The sequence below is a fragment of the Neoarius graeffei genome, chromosome 7, assembly GCF_027579695.1.
Source record: "Neoarius graeffei isolate fNeoGra1 chromosome 7, fNeoGra1.pri, whole genome shotgun sequence".
In the NCBI taxonomy this organism is placed as follows: Eukaryota; Metazoa; Chordata; class Actinopteri; order Siluriformes; family Ariidae; genus Neoarius; species Neoarius graeffei.
In genome coordinates this window covers 31,934,662-31,954,079 of record NC_083575.1, presented here as the reverse complement: position 1 = coordinate 31,954,079, position 19,418 = coordinate 31,934,662, and the positions used below count along the sequence as shown (strand labels likewise).

Sequence of the window (19,418 nt, the reverse complement as noted above, 5' to 3'; positions counted from 1 at the left end):
TTTTTTTTTGCTTTATTTTGCACTATATTGCCTTTACTTTGTATTATTTCTTCCGCCTATTTATTTATTTGTAATTGGCATTCATGGTGGACAGCAAACTAATAATTTAATTGTGCAAGAGGACATGTCCTTACTGTGCATATGACAATAAACACTTTGAACTTGAACAGGGATTAATGATCCAAAAGTGGAGTCTGGTCGATTAACACAAGAACTTATTGCCATGTTTGCGTACAGAAAACAAGCAAGTTACTACAACCAAGAAGTCCACTCAAAAGAAGTGGATATAGAAATCACTCAGTGGGATAGATCCTTACACACTAACAAAGAAGGATTTTTTCTATGAGTTGGAAAATTATCCATCCATTGATTTCCCTGACATCTCAAATTATCTGGTTCTGCAGACATCGTTCTACACAGTCAAACAGATGAAAACCTGGAAGAGCATGGAGGTGTACAACTTTTTATATGTGGATGGGTTAAGATCTGGGGATCAGGACACTACAAGATAGATGGCGGTAGATGGATCCAAGTGCAGGAAGAGTGTTTATTAGCAGGTGTGATATTTAAGCCAAGTTTATTTTCATAGCGCTTTTAACAATAGACATTGTCGCAAAGCAGCTTTACAGAGAAATAAAGACTTCAAACATGAGCTAATTCTATCCCTAATTTATCCCCAATGAGCAAGCCTGTGGCGACTGTGGCAAGGAAAAACTCCCTCAGACGACATGAGGAAGAAACCTTGAGAGGAACCAGACTCAAAAGGGAACCTATCCTCATCTGGATGATGACAGATTGCATGACTATAAATAACTAACTTCTATAACTGTGTCCTATAGAGTCAAAGTATAACTGTGTTACCAGGAAATTCATTATGGTTTTAATATGAAATCTGTTTTGTTGAGGTTATAAACTGTTCATTGATGGAAACTTGAGTGCAAAACTGTTCATGACAACTGCGGTCCTAAAGTTAGAAAGTCAATTGTAGTCCTCAGACATAACACATCTTCCAAGCGTTGTTGTTTTTTGTGTGTGTGTGTTTTTTTTTTTTTTTACAAAAGCAGAATCATAAAGCGGAGTATTTAAACAGCATTATAAACATGCCTAGAAACAAACGTGACTGTGATAATGTTTTGCAAAGCCTCTATGAAAACACCTTCCGTATCTGTGCTTGCCGATAGCGCTCAAATCAGCGTCAGGTGTTTCCCATAACGACTGGGTCCCAAGCGTGAGCACGCGCAGCTGCTCAAGCTGCGCCAGACTCAAGCGCGCAAAGGCACAACAGTGCGACCACTACTTTTAGCTTACGTGTATATCGTCATCAAAATGCCTCATTTTCACTGATCACCCATCGCAAAGCATCACGAGATGTAGTGTGACCGTAGCTTTAACAAGGCAGATGGGACATCAGATGTAACCCAGCAATTATAGCCTACTATGGGTAAAAATTAGCTTCAACTTGAAAAAAAATTTGCGGCCCACTAGATGGCGCTCTGCAGCCCACTAATGGGCTGCGGCCCAGTGGTTGAGAAACACTGACTTAAAGGGTCTGCTGCTGTCTTGGTATCGGATACCACAACATACCTTAAGAGGTTTTGTGGAGTCCACACATCAATCCACACAAATGGGAAAAAAAAAAATTTAAAGTGTGTGTGTGTGTGAGTGAAGCAGCCCAAGCAGTGTTGCTTGGTTGGCTGCTGAGAAGAGCCCTTGGTTGTTGAGTGTTAGCATAAAGTTTGAAGAGTCAAAATTTATTATGCTCTGCAATTATTATTCCTAATGACAATTCTTGATCTTCTTAATGAGTCCTAACAGACAATTAAAGTCTAACAAGTTAATTACATTCTGAATTTTTACAATTGCAAGGGAGTCCAAACTTTTGCACTTGCCACAATTACTATATTTGATGGACTTAAAAATAAAAAGTAACTATACATTAACATTTGTAGAAAAATTTATTTTTCTGCAGCAGTTCTGTTTAATTCTTTGCACTTCAAAAATCATTAAAACAAATAACTTGGCTAGGGCTGCCCGAACATTTGCATGCAACTATATGCCATTTCTTTGCAATGAAATTTACTACTTATGCATTTACTTGAGTATGAATTTGTTCTTTTTTAGTCATCATCAACTACACCATGCTACAGTGGTGCTTGAAAGTTTGTGAACCCTTTAGAATTTACTATATTTCTGCATAAATATGACCTAAAACATCATCAGATTTTCACACAAGTCCTAAAAGTAGATGAAGAGAACCCAGTTAAACAATTTAGACAAAAATATTATACCCGGTCGTTTATTTATTGAGGAAAATGATCCAGTATTACATATCTGTGAGTGGCAAAAGTATGTGAACCTCTAGGATTAGCAGTTAATTTGAAGGTGAAATTAGAGTCAGGTGTTTTCAGTCAATGGGATGACAATCAGGTGTGAGTGGGCACCCTGTTTTATTTCAAGAACAGGGATCTATCAAAGTTTGATCTTCACAACACGTTTGTGGAAGTGTATCATGGCATGAATAAAGGAGATTTCTGAGGACCTCAGAAAAAGCGTTGTTGACGCTCATCAGGATGAAAAATGTTACAAAACCATCTCTAAAGAGTTTGGACTCCACCAATCCACAGTCAGACAGATTGTGTACAAATGGAGGAAATTCAAGACCATTTTTACCCTCCCCAGGAGTGGTCGACCAACAAAGATCACTCCAAGAGCAAGGCGTGTAATAGTAGACAAGGTCACAAAGGACCCCAGGGTAACTTCTAAGCAATTGAAGGCCTCTCTCACATTGGCTAATGTTAATGTTCATGAGTCCACCATCAGGAGAACACTGAACAACAATGGTGTGCATGGCAGGGTTGCAAGGAGAAAGCCACTGCTCTCCAAAAACAACACTGCTGCTCATCTGCACATGGACAAGCCAGAAGGCTATTGGAAAAATGTTTTGTGGACGGATAAGGCCAAAATAGAACTTTTTGGTTTAAATGAGAAGCGTTATGTTTGGAGAAAGGAAAACACTGCATTCCAGCATAAGAACCTTATCCCATCTGTGAAACATGGTGGTGGTAGTATCATGGTTTGGGCCTGTTTTGCTGCATCTGGGCCAGGACGGCTTGCCATCATTGATGGAACAATGAATTCTGAATTATACCAGCGAATTCTAAAGGAAAATGTCAGGACATATGTCCATGAACTGAATTTCAAGAGAAGGTGGGTCATGCAGCAAGACAACAACCCTAAGCACACAAGTCCTTCTACCAAAGAATGGTTAAAGAAGAATAAAGTTAATGGTTTGGAATGGCCAAGTCAAAGTCCTGCCTGACCTTAATCCAATCAAAATGTTGTAGAAGGACCTGAAACGAGCAGTTCATGTGAGGAAACCCACCAACATTCCAGTGTTGAAGCTGTTCTGTATGGAGGAATGGGCTAAAATTCCTCCAAGCCGGTGTACAGGACTGATCAACAGTTACCGGAAATGCTTAGCTGCAGTTATTGCTGCACAAGGGGGTCACACCAGATACTGAAAGCAAAGGTTCACATACTTTTGCCACTCCCAGATATGTAATATTGGATCATTTTCCTCAATAAAGAAATGACCAAGTATAATATTTTTGTCTCATTTGTTTAAGTGGGTTCTCTTTATCTACTTTTAGGTCTTGTGTGAAAATCTGATGATGTTTTAGGTCAGATTTATGCAGAAATATAGAAAATTCTAAAAGGTTCACAAACTTTCAAGCACCACTGTAGGACTTGTAATCATGAAAAATAGCTGCTAGTATAATATTAGTTTGATACTTCAGGTTATGAATCCTTACAAATTTTTCAAATGTGCATCGTGTCTTCAGCTGTGTGCACTTTTTTAAAATTGACCTGAAAAGAAGTATCTGTGACTATATATTCATTATCAGTTCTTTAACTGGTAAAATTTGTAAGGTAGATTAGAATTTGTGTTCTAAGCTGCACTTCTACCTGATATGAGGGCCTGTGAGATCCTCATGGGGAAATGTGCACTGATGCCAAACATACTGCCACTGAAAATGTTGGAGGCTCCACTGACAAGTGCAACACTGGCTAGAGTACCAGCTAGGAATTTCTCTCTGCAACCAGACACATCCATCTTCACCAGCACTGTAGTGACCAAGAATACAAGAAGGATCACAGCCAGAGACAAAAGGATCCGAACATCAGAGGACAGCCTAGTCACACACAAACACACATGCACACAATCAGCCAAAATGAATAAAAACTCACAGCTGTACTGAGACCTCTACTGTTCAGCTATCTTCACTTATTTGATGGCCTCGACATGGCAAAGTCTTTCAGTCTAGTTCATGGATACTAAACTGCAGCAGTTTCGTCTAATTTGACATTTAGACCTCACTTTTTTAATAAGAGACTGATCATTCACAAATTTAAACTGAATGATTCAGTAAGTACAGGGAGCATACTATTTTTGTACAACTTTCCTTTTATGACTTGTTTACAGGAGAATGCAAGTGAACAGAGGCAAAAGTGATTTCTGAGTTTTTTAAGTTGGCAGCTCTCAGCCAAAATGCAATTAACCTCTGCAGTGAACAACAGCGAACTGTCTGTTTCAACATGTGTTCTAAATGTGTTAGATTGCTGACTAGTTTTGGGCTAAAGTTCTCTGTGCTCAGACTCAACCACCTAGCAAAAATATCTGATCAAAGAACATATCGAGTAGAACTGAGACACTATGCAATTTTCTTTGATGTCATGTCAAACGTAACAGTCAGTGCTGGATTTCTAGGTAAGTGGAGGCTGATAAATGCTGGACAGGGACTGAATTAATGGACTACCTGTTCACTAGGAGGTAGTTGAGGACTAGGCACAACACTGAAGGAACAGTGGATGCAATGGTAAGGTAGCTCTCAAAGTAATCCTGCAAAGAAGAGAGACAGAGTGAGCTAATGTATTAGAAAATTAATTAAATAAAAGTAGCATAAAGAGATTGTAATAAAGTTAATGCTAACAATAGGTCACTTATCTCTTCTTTTATAGAATGCAGTTCAGACTATATACAACTGTTTCCTTCCAAAAAAGTTGGAAGGCCATGGAAAACAAATAAAAACAGAATACGATGATTTGCAAATCATGAAAATAGTACAAAGACAACATATCAAATGCTGAAACTGAGAAATTTTATTATTTTTTGAAAAATACATTCTTCATTTTAATTTAATGTCAGCAACATGTTTCAAAAAAGTTGGAACAGGGGCAACTAAAGACTGGAAAAGTTGTGTAATGCTTAAACACACACACACACACACACACACACACACACACACACACACACACACACACACACACACACACACAACAGCACACACCTGGTGGAACATCTCACAACTAAATAGGTTAATTGGCAACAGGTCAGTAACATGATTGGGTATAAGAAGAGCATCCCAGGGAGGCGGAGTCTCTCAGAAGTAGAGATGGAGAGGGGTTCACCACTCTGTGAAAGACTGCTTGAGCAAATAGTGCAACAATTTTGGAATAATGTCCCCTAACTTAAAATTGCAAAGAATTTGGGGATCGCATCATCTATGGTACATAATATCATAAAAAGATCCAGAGAATCCGGAAAAATCTCTGTACACAAGGGACAAGGCCAAAAACCAATGGTGAATGCCTGTGATCTTTAGCCCCTCAGAACACACTACACTAAAAACAGACACTATTCTGCACTGGACATCACTGCATGGGCTCAGGAACACTTCTAAAAACCATTGTCTAAATACAGTTCATTGCTGCATCCACAAATGCAAGTTAAAACTTTACCGTGCAAAGAAGAAACCATATATAAACAATATCCAGAAATGCCACCACCTTCTCTGGACCCGAGCCCTTTTAAGATGGACTGAGGCGAAGTGGAAAACTGTCCTTTGGTCTGATGATGGGGTTGCAATTCGTGCACATGACATGGGTAGCTTGCACATCTGGGAAGGCACCATTAATACTTAACAATATATGCAGGTGTTGGAGCAATATATTGCTGCCATCCAGATGACCTCTTTTTCAGAGAAGGCCTTGCTTATTTCAGCAAGACAATACCAACTGCATTCTGCATGTATTACAACTGCATGGCTCCGTAGTAAGAGAGTCTGGGTGCTAAACTGACCTGCCTGCAGTCCAGATCTGTCTCCCATTGAACACATTTGGCACATTGTGAAAAGAAAAATAGGACAAAGGAGACCCCAACTTTTGAGCATCTGAAATCCTATATTGGACAAGAATGGGACAACATTTCACTTTTAAAACTACAGCAATTAGTCTCCTCAGTTCCCAAATGTTTACAGAAGGTTGTTAAAAGAAGAGGTGATGGTAAAAGTCCCTGTCCCAGCATTTTTTTTAATATGTGTTGATGGCACTAAATTCAAAATGAGCATAATTTTTCAAACAATAAAATTTCTCAGCTTCAAAATTTGATGTTGTCTTTGTACTATTTTCAGTGAAATATAGGACTTCCATAATTTGCAAATCATGGCACTTTTTTTAAATTTACATTTTACACAGCATCCAAAGCTTTTTGGAAATGGCATTGTAAAATTAAAAATTCAGTAAAGTACAATGATAATACTATTTTAAAAACTTAGGACAAACTGACAAATGAAATAGCAATTATTTTCTTTTAGTAGGATAACTAAAATCACTATTATAGTCTGCCCTCAACAACAGTTTTCATTAAAAATTCATGTTAACTGGAACTGAGCTGTGACCCACCACTAAAGCAGTTAATATCATCCTATTACCAGGTTATAGCAATAAAACCATAGGGAACATAGACTGGATATTTCAGTCTGGACTGGATTGTGTCACTACTTGTGCGCATGACTGAAACGTGACGAACATGCGACCCTACTTGTACACATGACTGACACATTCATTCTCTCTCTCTCTCTCTCTCTCTGACACACACACCCCTTGCATAAGAGACACTTTTATGCTGCTCAGAAGGTTCATGTGAATGAAAGTGGAAGTGAAAGTGTATGGCAGAACTGAAGGCTTGGTCCCAAAAGCAACCAAGAATAACTGATAGATAAGTCATTAAGACCACAGAAACTCCTAACACAGTGGCCTCGTGATGGTACAACTGGATTTGTACAATTGGACTTAAATTCCATACACATTCCCCTACAAAAGTATTGGAACAGCAAGGCCAATCCTTTTATTTTTGTTATATATTGAAGGTGTTTGGATTTAAGATCAAAAGATGAATACGGGATGGTAAATCAGAATTCAGCATTCATTTCCTGATATTTAAATCTGGATGTGTTAATCAACTTAGAATATGGCACCTTTTGTTTTAACCCACCCTTTTTTTTTCCTTTGTCAAGTGATCAAAAATATTGGAACATGTGACTGACAAGTCTTTCTTGTTGCCCAGGTGTGCCCTGTTAGATTGATTGTTTCAAACAATTCATAGCTCTGAATATCTACTCTTGGTTGGAGTCCGGGTTTCACCTGTGCTGATGATATTTGCTATAGATAGATGGATGGATGGATGGATGGATGGATGGATGGATGGATGGATGGATGGATAGCAAGCACAACCATTGGGCATAGCCAATACAACAATTTGGAACAGCCTGAAAAAGAAAGAAACCAGACCAACAACATCCACAGGGCAGGGGTGAACGTATCACAATCCACTGCTCATAAAAGACTTTGAAAGCAGATATACAGAGGCCTTACCACAAGATGCAAATCATCAGCCGTAAGAACTGGAAGACCAGATTGGAATTGACAAAGAAATATAGAAATGAGACACAAAAGTTCTGGAATGAAGATTAATCTCTACCAAAGTGATGGAAAGACCAAAGGGTGCAAAAAGAAATTATCTGTTCATGATATAGAACATACATATACACATCCAATCTAATTTGGAGGACTTCATGCAGCAAAACAATGACCTACATCACACCTTCAACACAGCAAAGGACTTCATCAAGGGAAAACAGTGGAAGGTCTTAAAGGTAGACTGCCTTTCAGATTTTTCAAGTGTAAGTCATAAAAAGAATCTTCCCTGACACCCAATTATTTTTGTTTAATGGACTGAAAGTCACTGAATTCGAATCGCAGACTTCCAATTTTATTAGATTTATTTAAATAGAACAATTATTGAATTTAGGGCCACATGGCCCTAAATTCTCTGTTATTTTTTTTCCTGCTTCACCATGACCCAATTCAAGATACTATGTCATGCATTGCATTGTGGGTGACATGCAAGGGATTGTGGGAGACAAATTTGAAACAGGAGAGAAAAATGGAGGATGTGAGTGTGCGAATGAAACGTGAAAGACCGACTACAGTAACAGAAAGCGAGAAGAAAAAATGTTATGCTGCAAAAAAAAAACAAAAACCACGCAGGACCAAACTAATAAATATTGGCGGTCAGCGAGCACCTCGATATGATCAGCTGTTCGTTTAGCAACAGAATGATGTAATTGTCAGAGCACAGTCAAGGTAAACCTGTAGATGGCAGTAGTGCAATACTGTGGATGCCAACTGCCATAAGACCCAAAAGAAGAGGAAGCGCACACAGACTTCCTCTGTCTGCTTGACTGCGTGAAGCGAGTGATTTCATGCACTTTATTTGCTAATGAATCCCCTCAAATTAAATAACTTCCCAGCCACAGAATGGCCTGGGTTTTTTTTTTTTGAGATATTACAGAAACATATATCATAATGACCAAATTTCAGAGGGAACTAAGTTTCACTGATTTTATGAAATCGAAAGACCTTCTCGCTTTAAGACCAGTACTTCTGCTCACCTAAAATATGGGTTGCTTGACACCAAAGGTGTCATATTCCAAGTTGTTTAACACATCTACATGTAATTATGAGGTAATGAAAGCTGAAATTCTGATCTACCATCTCATTCAGCTTTTCATCTCAATCCCAAGTGCCTTCAGTCAATTGCTGAGTTTCACGTGACATCACATCCACTTCATTAGTTATTCAAAACTTTAGCTGGTGGTCTACCAAAGCGTTTGTACGGAGAAGGTGCATTGCTCGCATGAAAAATGCCTTATACTTGCATTGTTTTAGGTTGTTTGAATCGATCAAACTGTGAAACTGATAAAAGTTTCTTCAGGGTTTCCTGTGAACGAATAAAAAAGGGTGAATGAACACAGGATTTCACTAAAAGATGTCAAGAAAGGTGGCTTTTGAACCTCTCACTGAAATTGAAGAGAGCCAAGTTGAAGCATGCTCGAGTTTGCAGCGATCACTTGGTGAAAGGTTTGTATATCCCTCTTAGCTATGTCCTTAGTGTTTTCCAAGTATTTTTCTTGCTAGGTGTCGTTATTTTATGGTACTTTTTTTAGTCACAAAGTGCTAAAGTCCCCAGCTGTTTCTTTGTTTACTCCTCACAAAGTCCATATGCGTGAAGGTCGCGACAAAATTCTTACCCAGCCATACAGTTACAATGCACCGTGATCACGTCTGCGTCTTGTTTAACCAAGATCCAGGTCTTTAAAGGGGTTTCTGATGATCTTTGTGAATGATTTACCTGAGAGATGTCAACACAAGTGAAAATCAAGCAAACTGTTGTTTGTTTACATTTCAACTTGCAGCGCTTCGTTGTAAAGACACGAATGAAAAGCTAAAAAAATCATACTTACATGGGCAAAAATTATACAGGATTCATTCAGCAACGACTTGATACTGAGGTCCTTTACCCAGCCACATACAAAAAAGTTATAAGCCTCCATACTCTTCCACGTTTTCATCTGTTTTGCGGTGTAGAAGGATGTCTGCAACACCAGATAGTTCAAGATATCGGGGAACTCGACTGAAAGGTTGTTTTCGAGATTGTGTGACAAATCCTTCTTTCCCAGACTGGAGGGGTCAATTCCATTGCACATAGCAATCTTCTGAATATACCTAAAGCCAGCAGTGGCTTCTAGATTACGAACATACTATGATAAGTTATCGCTAGTTGTTTGCACTACAGCAGTTGTTTAGACCACCAGCTATTTCACTTCCGGTAAAACCACTAAGAAAAGTATGTGACTGAAACCCAGCAATAGGGGAAAAAAAGAAAAAAGATTTGGCTTTGTCATTCCAGTTCTTTTGGAGGAGACTGCATTTGTTTACATTTCCCAAGAGGGGACATGGCAGTCATGCCATTGTTAAAGATGCATGCATGTATGTATGTATGCAGACACTCAGTTGTGTACGTGAAAACATCGTGTATGGACTTGCATGTAACATGAGCCTGTCCTCTAGGGGGCAGTGTCACATGAACCACACCAGAATTTATCAAATTAGACAGCGAAGAGACAACACATAGGTGAGTCCTGTGTTTCAATTAGGAATAACAGAAGATAACATGGGCATAACTTTGTTTTGAAAAGTGCTGCAGAAAAAAAGAAACCTTAAATGATGCTTTAGGTTCCATTTTTATCTAGTTGCTGTAGTTTATATTGTCTATATTGTCTTTTTATTGGGAGTCTGTTAGAAACAAAAAGAAGTGTGATCAAAAAGGCTGGGCATTAAACTGGCCATTTTAATGAACTACAGGTAGTATAAGGCCTCACACTAAACTATACACTCTATATTCACATATACCATCATGATCGCCATGAAGACTGTAGTTTTCTGTAAATAAATCCATTATACAATACAGATTCAAATATGAAACATGGGAAAAACTCACTCAAGTTATTAATTTATACTAGGTGTTCAGTGCGAGAGTTTCATAGAGATGCACATGAGGAACACTTTATTGTTCATACCCCAGAAGTATTTTGAACCATATTACTCTGAATTAAACAATTAAATTGATTAAATCAGTTGAAGAAACATCATGTCTCATCAAAACATTTCTAGGTATGCAATCAGACACACCTTAACATCAGCCATTCAGTGTTCACCCAATGCATGGCACTGCAGATACATACAACACATGCATCTGCTCATGGAAGGACTATGCACGAACAGCTCTATATGCCATGTTTATCCATGATCCCTAGATTGTCCATATTAATGAGAATTAATATAATGATAGGGAAAAATGTGATCTCTGACATTACCTGTGGCATGGATGTTGGCAGATAGGCTGGTTTGAACATTTCATAAACTGCTGATCTCCTGGGAATTTCACACACAACAGTCTCTAGAGCAGGGCTATTCAAATGGCGGCCCGCGGGCCACATGCGGCCCAGAGGCAACCTCTGAGTGGCCCAGCCCATGGTCCCACCAGAAAGGCAGAGTGAGAGCCGCATATAAAAAAAAAAAAAAACATTTCGGGAGCCTTTAAAAATTCCTACAGTAGTACAGACCATGAATGCAACACTCCGCGTATCCTAGCAACACTCAACCCATAAGTCAGTGCGTTTTTGTTGACAGAAATGGTAGTAGTCGCCGGTAGAAGCAAACAACATGTCTTTCTCAAAGCAGAAACGTACAATTGAAAATGAAAACCGTCGGTTTAACCCCGCCTGGACTGATAAATATCTATTTACAGTGGTGCTTGAAAGTTTGTGAACCCTTTAGAATTTTCTATATTTCTGCATAAATATGACCTAAAACATCATCAGATTTTCACACAAGTCCTAAAGGTAGATAAAGAGAACCCAGTTAAACAAATGAGACAAAAATATTATACTTTGTCATTTATTTATTGAGGAAAATGATCCAATGTTACATATCTGTGAGTGGCCAAAGTATGTGAACCTCTAGGATTAGCAGTTAATTTGAAGGTGAAATTAGAGTCAGGTGTTTTCAATCAATGGGATGACAATCAGGTGTGAGTGGGCACCCTGTTTTATTTAAAGAACAGGGATCTATCAAAGTCTGATCTTCACAACACATGTTTGTGGAAGTGTATCATGGCACAAACAAAGAAGATTTCTGAGGACCTCAGAAAAAGCATTGTTGATGCTCATCAGGCTGGAAAAGTTACAAAACCATCTCTAAAGAGTTTGGACTCCACCAATCCACAGTCAGACAGATTGTGTACAAATGGAGGAAATTCAAGACCATTGTTACCCTCCCCAGGAGTGGTCGACCAACAAAGATCACTCCAAGAGCAAGGTGTGTACTAGTCGGTGAGGTCACAAAGGACCCCAGGGTAACTTCTAAGCAACTGAAGGCCTCTCTCACATTGGCTAATGTTAATGTTCATGAGTCCACCATCAGGAGAACACTGAACAACAATGGTGTGCATGGCAGGGTTGCAAGGAGAAAGCCACTGCTCTCCAAAAAGAACATTGCTGCTCGTCTGCAGTTTCACATGGACAAGCCAGAAGGCTATTGGAAAAATGTTTTGGGATGGATGAGACCAAAATAGAACTTTTTGGTTTAAATGAGAAGCGTTATGTTTGGGGAAAGAAAAACACTGCATTCCAGCATAAGAACCTTATCCCATCTGTGAAACATAGTGGTGGTAGTATCATGGTTTGGGCCTGTTTTGCTGCATCTGGGCCAGGACGGCTTGTCATCATTGATGGAACAATGAATTCTGAATTATACCAGCGAATTCTAAAGGAAAATGTCAGGACATCTGTCCATGAACTGAATCTCAAGAGAAGGTGGGTCATGCAGCAAGACAACAACCCTAAGCACACAAGTCGTTCTACGAAAGAATGGTTAAAGAAGAATAAAGTTCATGGTTTGGAATGGCCAAGTCAAAGTCCTGACCTTAATCCAGTGGAAATATTGTGGAAGGACCTGAAGTGAGCAGTTCATGTGAGGAAACCCACCAACATCCCAGACTTGAAGCTGTTCTGTACGGAGGAATGGGCTAAAATTCCTCCAAGCCGGTGTGCAGGACTGATCAACAGTTACCGGAAACATTTAGTTGCAGTTATTGCTGCACAAGGGGGTCACACCAGATACTGAAAGCAAAGGTTCACATACTTTTGCCACTCACAGACATGTAATATTGGATGATTTTCCTCAATAAATAAATGACCAATTATAATATTTTTGTCTCATTTGTTTAACTGGGTTCTCTTTATCTACTTTTAGGACTTGTGTGAAAATCTGATGATGTTTTAGGTCATATTTATGCAGAAATATAGAAAATTCTAAAGGGTTCACAAACTTTCAAGCACCACTGTATATTACCACCAAGTTTAAATGCCAAACCGATGTGTTTAATTTGTAATGAGTGTGTCGCAGTTCTGAAAGATTACAATGTGCAGAAGCACCATGTTGAGAAACACCCGACTTTCCGCGCAAACTTTCCCAAGGGATCCCAGGAGAGGGCGGCAAAAGTGCAGAGTTTGGTTGCATCGTACAACCGGAGATGTACTACCATGGTCCAGTCATGCACAGCCCAAGAGAGAGCTACAGCAGCTTCCCTTCGAGTGTCCTGGATCTTGGCCAAAAAGAAAAGACCATTTACAGACTCAGAAACTGTCAAAGACTGCATGCTGGCCGTAGTGGATGAAGTAATAAATGACGACAAAATTAAAACGAGTGTGACATCAGCTATTAAAAATGTACCCATGTCAGACACCTCAAACATTCGAAGGGTGGAAGTTCTTGCCACAGATGTGTTTGAAACACTGTTGGAAGACCTGAGGAAAGCTGAGGTAATGTCTATGGCAGATTCTACCATAACAGAGGCCAGTTAAGTCCCATCTCCTTAAATTGCTGAATTGATTATTTTGATCATTCTATTAAGTTTTTCTAGTAGCATTTGGGGTCTTGGACATTCACAGTAAATTTTAGGGCAGTAGTCCTGGTAACTAATTAATAAAAGCCTGACATGACAGACATGCTAAATGACAATAGAAACACATCGGTTTCTATCATCAAAATCTGACAGACAAACTAACGTCTACCATCATATTCTGACAGACACTCTAGATGACAATAGCAACAAAACTGTTTCTTACATTATTAATCTGACAAATTTAGTAATAATATTAAATACCTCATCACTAGAACCAAATAATAAAATAAAATATTGAAATAAAAGATTAAATTTATTTTCAAAATTGAAATATCAACAATAACAGTGACGATAGACACGACTGTGTCACTTTCACGGGGAAATAACACATTGAAATAGCCTGTCGGCTGAAAGGGTCACAAGTGGCTCTGATTTATCTCAACTTACGATAGTTTTCCTCCAGAAAAATTTAAATATGAATGCACAAATATATTCTCAATGTTTCTATCGTCAAAAATTTCTATCGTCAGGATAGCTGACTGAAAATCTTACCTTGATTTATTTGATGAAATCTAGCTGTCAGAACTCCAAGTCTTGCCTGGAAGTAAATGTCTGCTGTCACAAAAATCATGCGCAGTAGAATTTCCTCTTTGTGTCAGTCAACATGTGCGTGGTGAGGGCTTGAATTTTGCTATCGTCAGGTGCATTTGACTGACAGACTGACGATAGCATTTTTTTAAAAATAACTGTGGGCTTCTCTTGTGAACAAAATTGTTTTTTCGCTGTTAATCTATTTCAACTCTATCTGTTGACACCCAAAAATTATAAAGCCTGCTTCCACACGATAACTACCAAAGATCCATAATGGCGGAGTCTATCGTCAGGTCATCTGACAGAAATTCACTGACGATAGCAACAGGGGTAATGAAAGTGATTTTTAAAATGGGAGTTATGTCTGTCAGATATGTCAAAGAAATAGAACTTTATTATTTAAAAATCTTTTATTGATATACTCAGTGTATTTTTAAATGACGTGCTGTTTTAGAAGACCAAATACCATATTTTCAATCTTGAAAATATTACCTCACTGAAAAAAGGACAAGAAAAATTTCTTATTTTGTGGGCAAGTGGTTAATGGATCCAGTTACGGTAGAATCTGCTCTATAGCTGTAGATGAGTCCACAGACAAAACGGATGCCGCACAGTTGTGCATATATGTACGTTTTTTTGATGGGAATTGCTTCCGAGAGGAACTGCTTGGTCTACTGCCGCTAGAAGGGCGCACAACTGGTGAGATACTGTTTGAGAAAATTTCAGCTTTTTTCAAAGACAATGGTCTGGATATGAAGCATGTGTGTATGCTTGTGACTGATGGGGCACCATCTATGGCAGGAAAAGTGAATGGTTTGGCAGCACGTTGGTCTGCTGTTACACCAAAGATGATATCCTTGCACTGCATTGTGCATCAGACGGCGTTGTGCGTAAAACTAAGTGGGGAGCTTAAAACGACAATGGACAGCGTGATGGCAATAATTAATTTTATCTGCTCCACATCAAGCCTCCAACACCGCTTATTCCGCATGCTGCTGTCAGAAATGTCCGCTGAGCACCACGACCTGCTTCTCCACAATGACATCAGGTGGCTGTCCAAAGGCAGAGCACTGGAGCGTTTCTGCAATCTCAGAGAGGAGATTCCTCCACAGCAGCAAGCAGAAAAAGGCAGAAACACACTTAAATCACATACTGGACGACAATTTCATGGCCCATGTCTGCTTTCTGAGCGACATATTCAAACACCTCAACGACCTAAATCTGGGACTACAAGGCAGAGACAAAACTGTCACTGAACTTGTGGAACAGACGCGCGCATTCCAAGTCAAACTGGACCTTTTCGCGACTGACTTGACCACAGGCCGAATGCTGCATTTTCCGACACTCTGCAACTGCATCTCATCCCCGGCACAGATCGCGGATACGATGAAAGAATTTATTGCGAGGTTGAAAGAGAACTTTGTCAGTCGATTTGATGGACTTCCTCTGCCCACAGAGATGATGGACTTTGCCAGAGACCCGTTCACAGCTGCAACAGGAGGGGACTTATCCACCAGAGCAAAGGAAGTGGTCCCTTCCATTGACGAGGGGAAATTCATTCTCGAGCTAGTTGACATTCAGTCCTCCATAACCATGGCACGGGAGCTTCGCACTCACGGGCCTGCAAAGTTTTGGACTGATGTCAACATCCATCGTTTCCCTAATGTTAGGAGAGTAGCAGTTATCATGCTCAGTATGTTTGGATCAACATACACCTGTGAATCAAGTTTTTCACACATTAACTCAATAAAAAGCAGCTCTCGCTGCTCTCTGACTGACAGCACTCTTCACCAATGCCTTCGGATTGCATTAACATCATATGAGCCAAAAGTCAATGCTCTTGTTCAGAACAAAAAATGTCACTTCTCCCACTAAGAAGGTAATCAGATTATAGATATACAGTGGTGCTTGAAAGTTTGTGAACCCTTTAGAATTTTCTATATTTCTGCATAAATAGGACCTAAAACATCATCAGATTTTCACACAAGTCCTAAAAGTAGATAAAGAGAACCCGGTTAAACAAATGAGACAAAAATATTATACTTTGTCATTTATTTATTGAGGAAAATGATCCAATATTACATATCTGTGAGTGGCAAAAGTATGTGAACGTCTAGGATTAGCAGTTAATTTGAAGGTGAAATTAGAGTCAGGTGTTTTCAATCAATGGGATGACAATCAGGTGTGAGTGGGCACCCTGTTTTATTTAAAGAACAGGGATCTATCAAAGTCTGATCTTCACAACACATGTTTGTGGAAGTGTATCATGGCATGAACAAAGGAGATTTCTGAGGACCTCATAAAAAGTGTTGTTGATGCTCATCAGGCTGGAAAAGGTTACAAAACCATCTCTAAAGAGTTTGGACTCCACCAATGCACAGTCAGACAGATTGTGTACAAATGGAGGAAATTCAAGACCACTGTTACCCTTCCTAGGAGTGGTCGACCAACAAAGATCACTCCAAGAGCAAGGTGTGTAATAGTCGGCGAGGTCACAAAGAACCTCAGGGTAACTTCTAAGCAACTGAAGGCCTCTCTCATGTTGGCTAATGTTAATGTTCATGAGTCCACCATCAGGAGAACACTGAACAACAATGGTGTGCATGGCAGGGTCGCAAGGAGAAAGCCACTGCTCTCCAAAAAGAACTTTGCTGCTTGTCTGCAGTTTGCTAAAGATCACGTGGACAAGCCAGAAGGCTATTGGAAAAATGTTTTGTGGACGGATGAGACCAAAATAGAACTTTTTGTTTTAAATGAGAAGCGTCATGTTTGGAGAAAGGAAAACACTGCATTCCAGCATAAGGACCTTAACCCATCTGTGAGACATGGTGGTGGTAGTATCATGGTTTGGACCTGTTTTGCTGCATCTGGGCCAGGATGACTTGCCATCATTGAGGGAACAACAAATTCTGAATTATACCAGCGAATTCTAAAGGAAAATGTCAGGACATCTGTCCATGACCTGAATCTCAAGAGAAGGTGGGTCATGCAGCAAGACAACGACCCTAAGCACACAAGTCGTTCTACTAAAGAATGGTTAAAGAAGAATAAAGTTAATGTTTTGGAATGGCCAAGTCAAAGTCCTGACCTTAATCCAATCGAAATGTTGTGGAAGGATCTGAAGCGAGCAGTTCATGTGAGGAAACCCACCAACGTCCCAGAGTTGAAGCTGTTCTGTACGGAGGAATGGGCTAAAATTCCTCCAAGCTGGTGTGCAGGACTGATCAACAGTTACTGGAAACGTTTAGTTGCAGTTATTGCTGCACAAGGGGATCACACCAGATAGTGAAAGCAAAGGTTCACATACTTTTGCCACTCACAGATATGCAATTTTGGATCATTTTCTTCAATAAATAAATGACCAAGTACAAGATTTTTGTCTCATTTGTTTAACTGGGTTCTCTTTATCTACTTTTAGGACTTGTGTGAAAATCTGATGATGTTTTAGGTCCTATTTATGCAGAAATATAGAAAATTCTAAAGGGTTCACAAACTTTCAAGCACCACTGTAGTTTACATATAGAGACAATAGTAATCACCAAATTAATTTAATTTAATTTGGTCATAATGTTATGGCTGATCGGTATATGTGGGATGTGTAACAAAGCCATGCCTAATCACACGTGTTCCCTCAGTGTGCAGTAGTAGATGTTGTATTCATGTGTTATTTACTGTTAGTTACTGTTATCACTTGTTGTGGTTTATGCACTGATAAGCCTAGGTCACAACCGGACGTACGATTTTTTGGCCGTGCGATTTTTGGCGTTTCCCAAATCGCTGTGTTTTTTTTTGTTCGTGGAGAAAGACGCACGTTGGCCGTAAGTTTGTCTTGCAACCTGAAAAAAACGTAAGCGCCCGTAGAGTTTGTTTGACATGACAAAGAACCTCTGCGGCCGGTCTGCGGCCAGTCTACGGCTCGAAAATCAGCACGTCACATGCGCGCCCTCCGTGCGTTTCACGCGCGCCCTCCGTGCATTTCTTGCGTTTTTTGCACATAGACCGGCCGTAGGAGCACGTACGGCCGGTTATGACCGAGGCTATAGCTTTGATAGAATTGATGGTTCCTTTTAATTCTGTTACATGCACTTTGTGATGTGCCTGGGTCATATATGACCAAAATATTTATTTTGTTTAAAAATGGATACTGGTGTTATTTGTAATACTTTGCACTATTTAATTATATGTACCTTGACATGTTCCTGGGTAAGATGTGAGCACATTTTTTATTTTATTCCAAAAGGGAAACAAACATTACTGTTAATGTGCACTAGTTTGCTTTTATGCACTTTGAGATGTTCCTCGGTCAGGTATGACCAAAATGTTTATTTTTTTTATTTCAAAAGTGGAAAAAAGGGTTGCTACTGCCAAAGATTTTGCTTAGTTATAGCTTTTTTATTTTTGTATGTACTTTTGATGTGCCTGTGTTAGATGTGACCACATTTAAGAAGGAAACAATGAATAAATATTACTTGGTTTTCAATACATTCATTTGTGTTATTACCTGCTGCTTACTGGCTGCCGAGAATATCTGGCCCAGCTCAGTATCTTGGTTTGAAAATTTGGCCCAACTAAATTTGTAATTGAATAGCCCTGCTCTTAGAGTATGAAAAACATTTATTGAGCAATACTTCTTTGGGTGGAAATACCTTATTGATAAGAGGTGAGAGGAAAATGGCCAGATTGGTTTGAGCTGCCAGGAAGGATACAATAACTCAAATAACCACTGTTTATAACAGTGGTGAACAGAAAAACACCTCAGCATGCACAAAACATCGAACCTTGAGGTGGATGGGCTTCAACAGCAGAACATCACATCAGGTTCCACTCCTGTCAGCAAAGAATAGGAATCTGAGGCTACAGTGGGCACACACTCACCCAAACTGGACAGTTAAAGATTAGAAAAACAATTCACTTGGTCTTTTTCCAGTCTTCAACTGACTAGTTTTGGTGGGTCTATGCCTATGATAGCCTCAGATTCTTATTTTTGGCTGACAGGAGTGGAACCCAATGTGGTCTTCTGCTGTTGCAGCCCATCCCGTTGGGAGAAACCATGGTCTAATGGTTGGAGAAACAGCTTTGGGACCAAAAGGTCGCTGGTTCGATTCCCTGGACCAACAGGAATGACTGAAGTGCCCCTGAGCAAGGCACGTAACCTCCAACTGCTCTGGGTATGTTGTAT

The 19,418-nt window shown here is 39.5% G+C and overlaps 1 protein-coding gene across 1 annotated transcript in view; it reads right to left on the bottom strand.

The window, feature by feature from the left end:
• Positions 1–19,418, bottom strand: part of slc29a3 (solute carrier family 29 member 3) — a 55,426-nt gene that overhangs the window by 17,055 nt on the left and 18,953 nt on the right. The window contains exons 3-4 of the mRNA XM_060925522.1: positions 4,818–4,900; positions 3,967–4,193 (exon numbers count right to left, since the gene is read on the bottom strand). Coding sequence (XP_060781505.1) covers positions 3,967–4,193; positions 4,818–4,900 — 310 coding nt within the window. The remainder of the gene's footprint in view (positions 1–3,966; positions 4,194–4,817; positions 4,901–19,418) is intronic.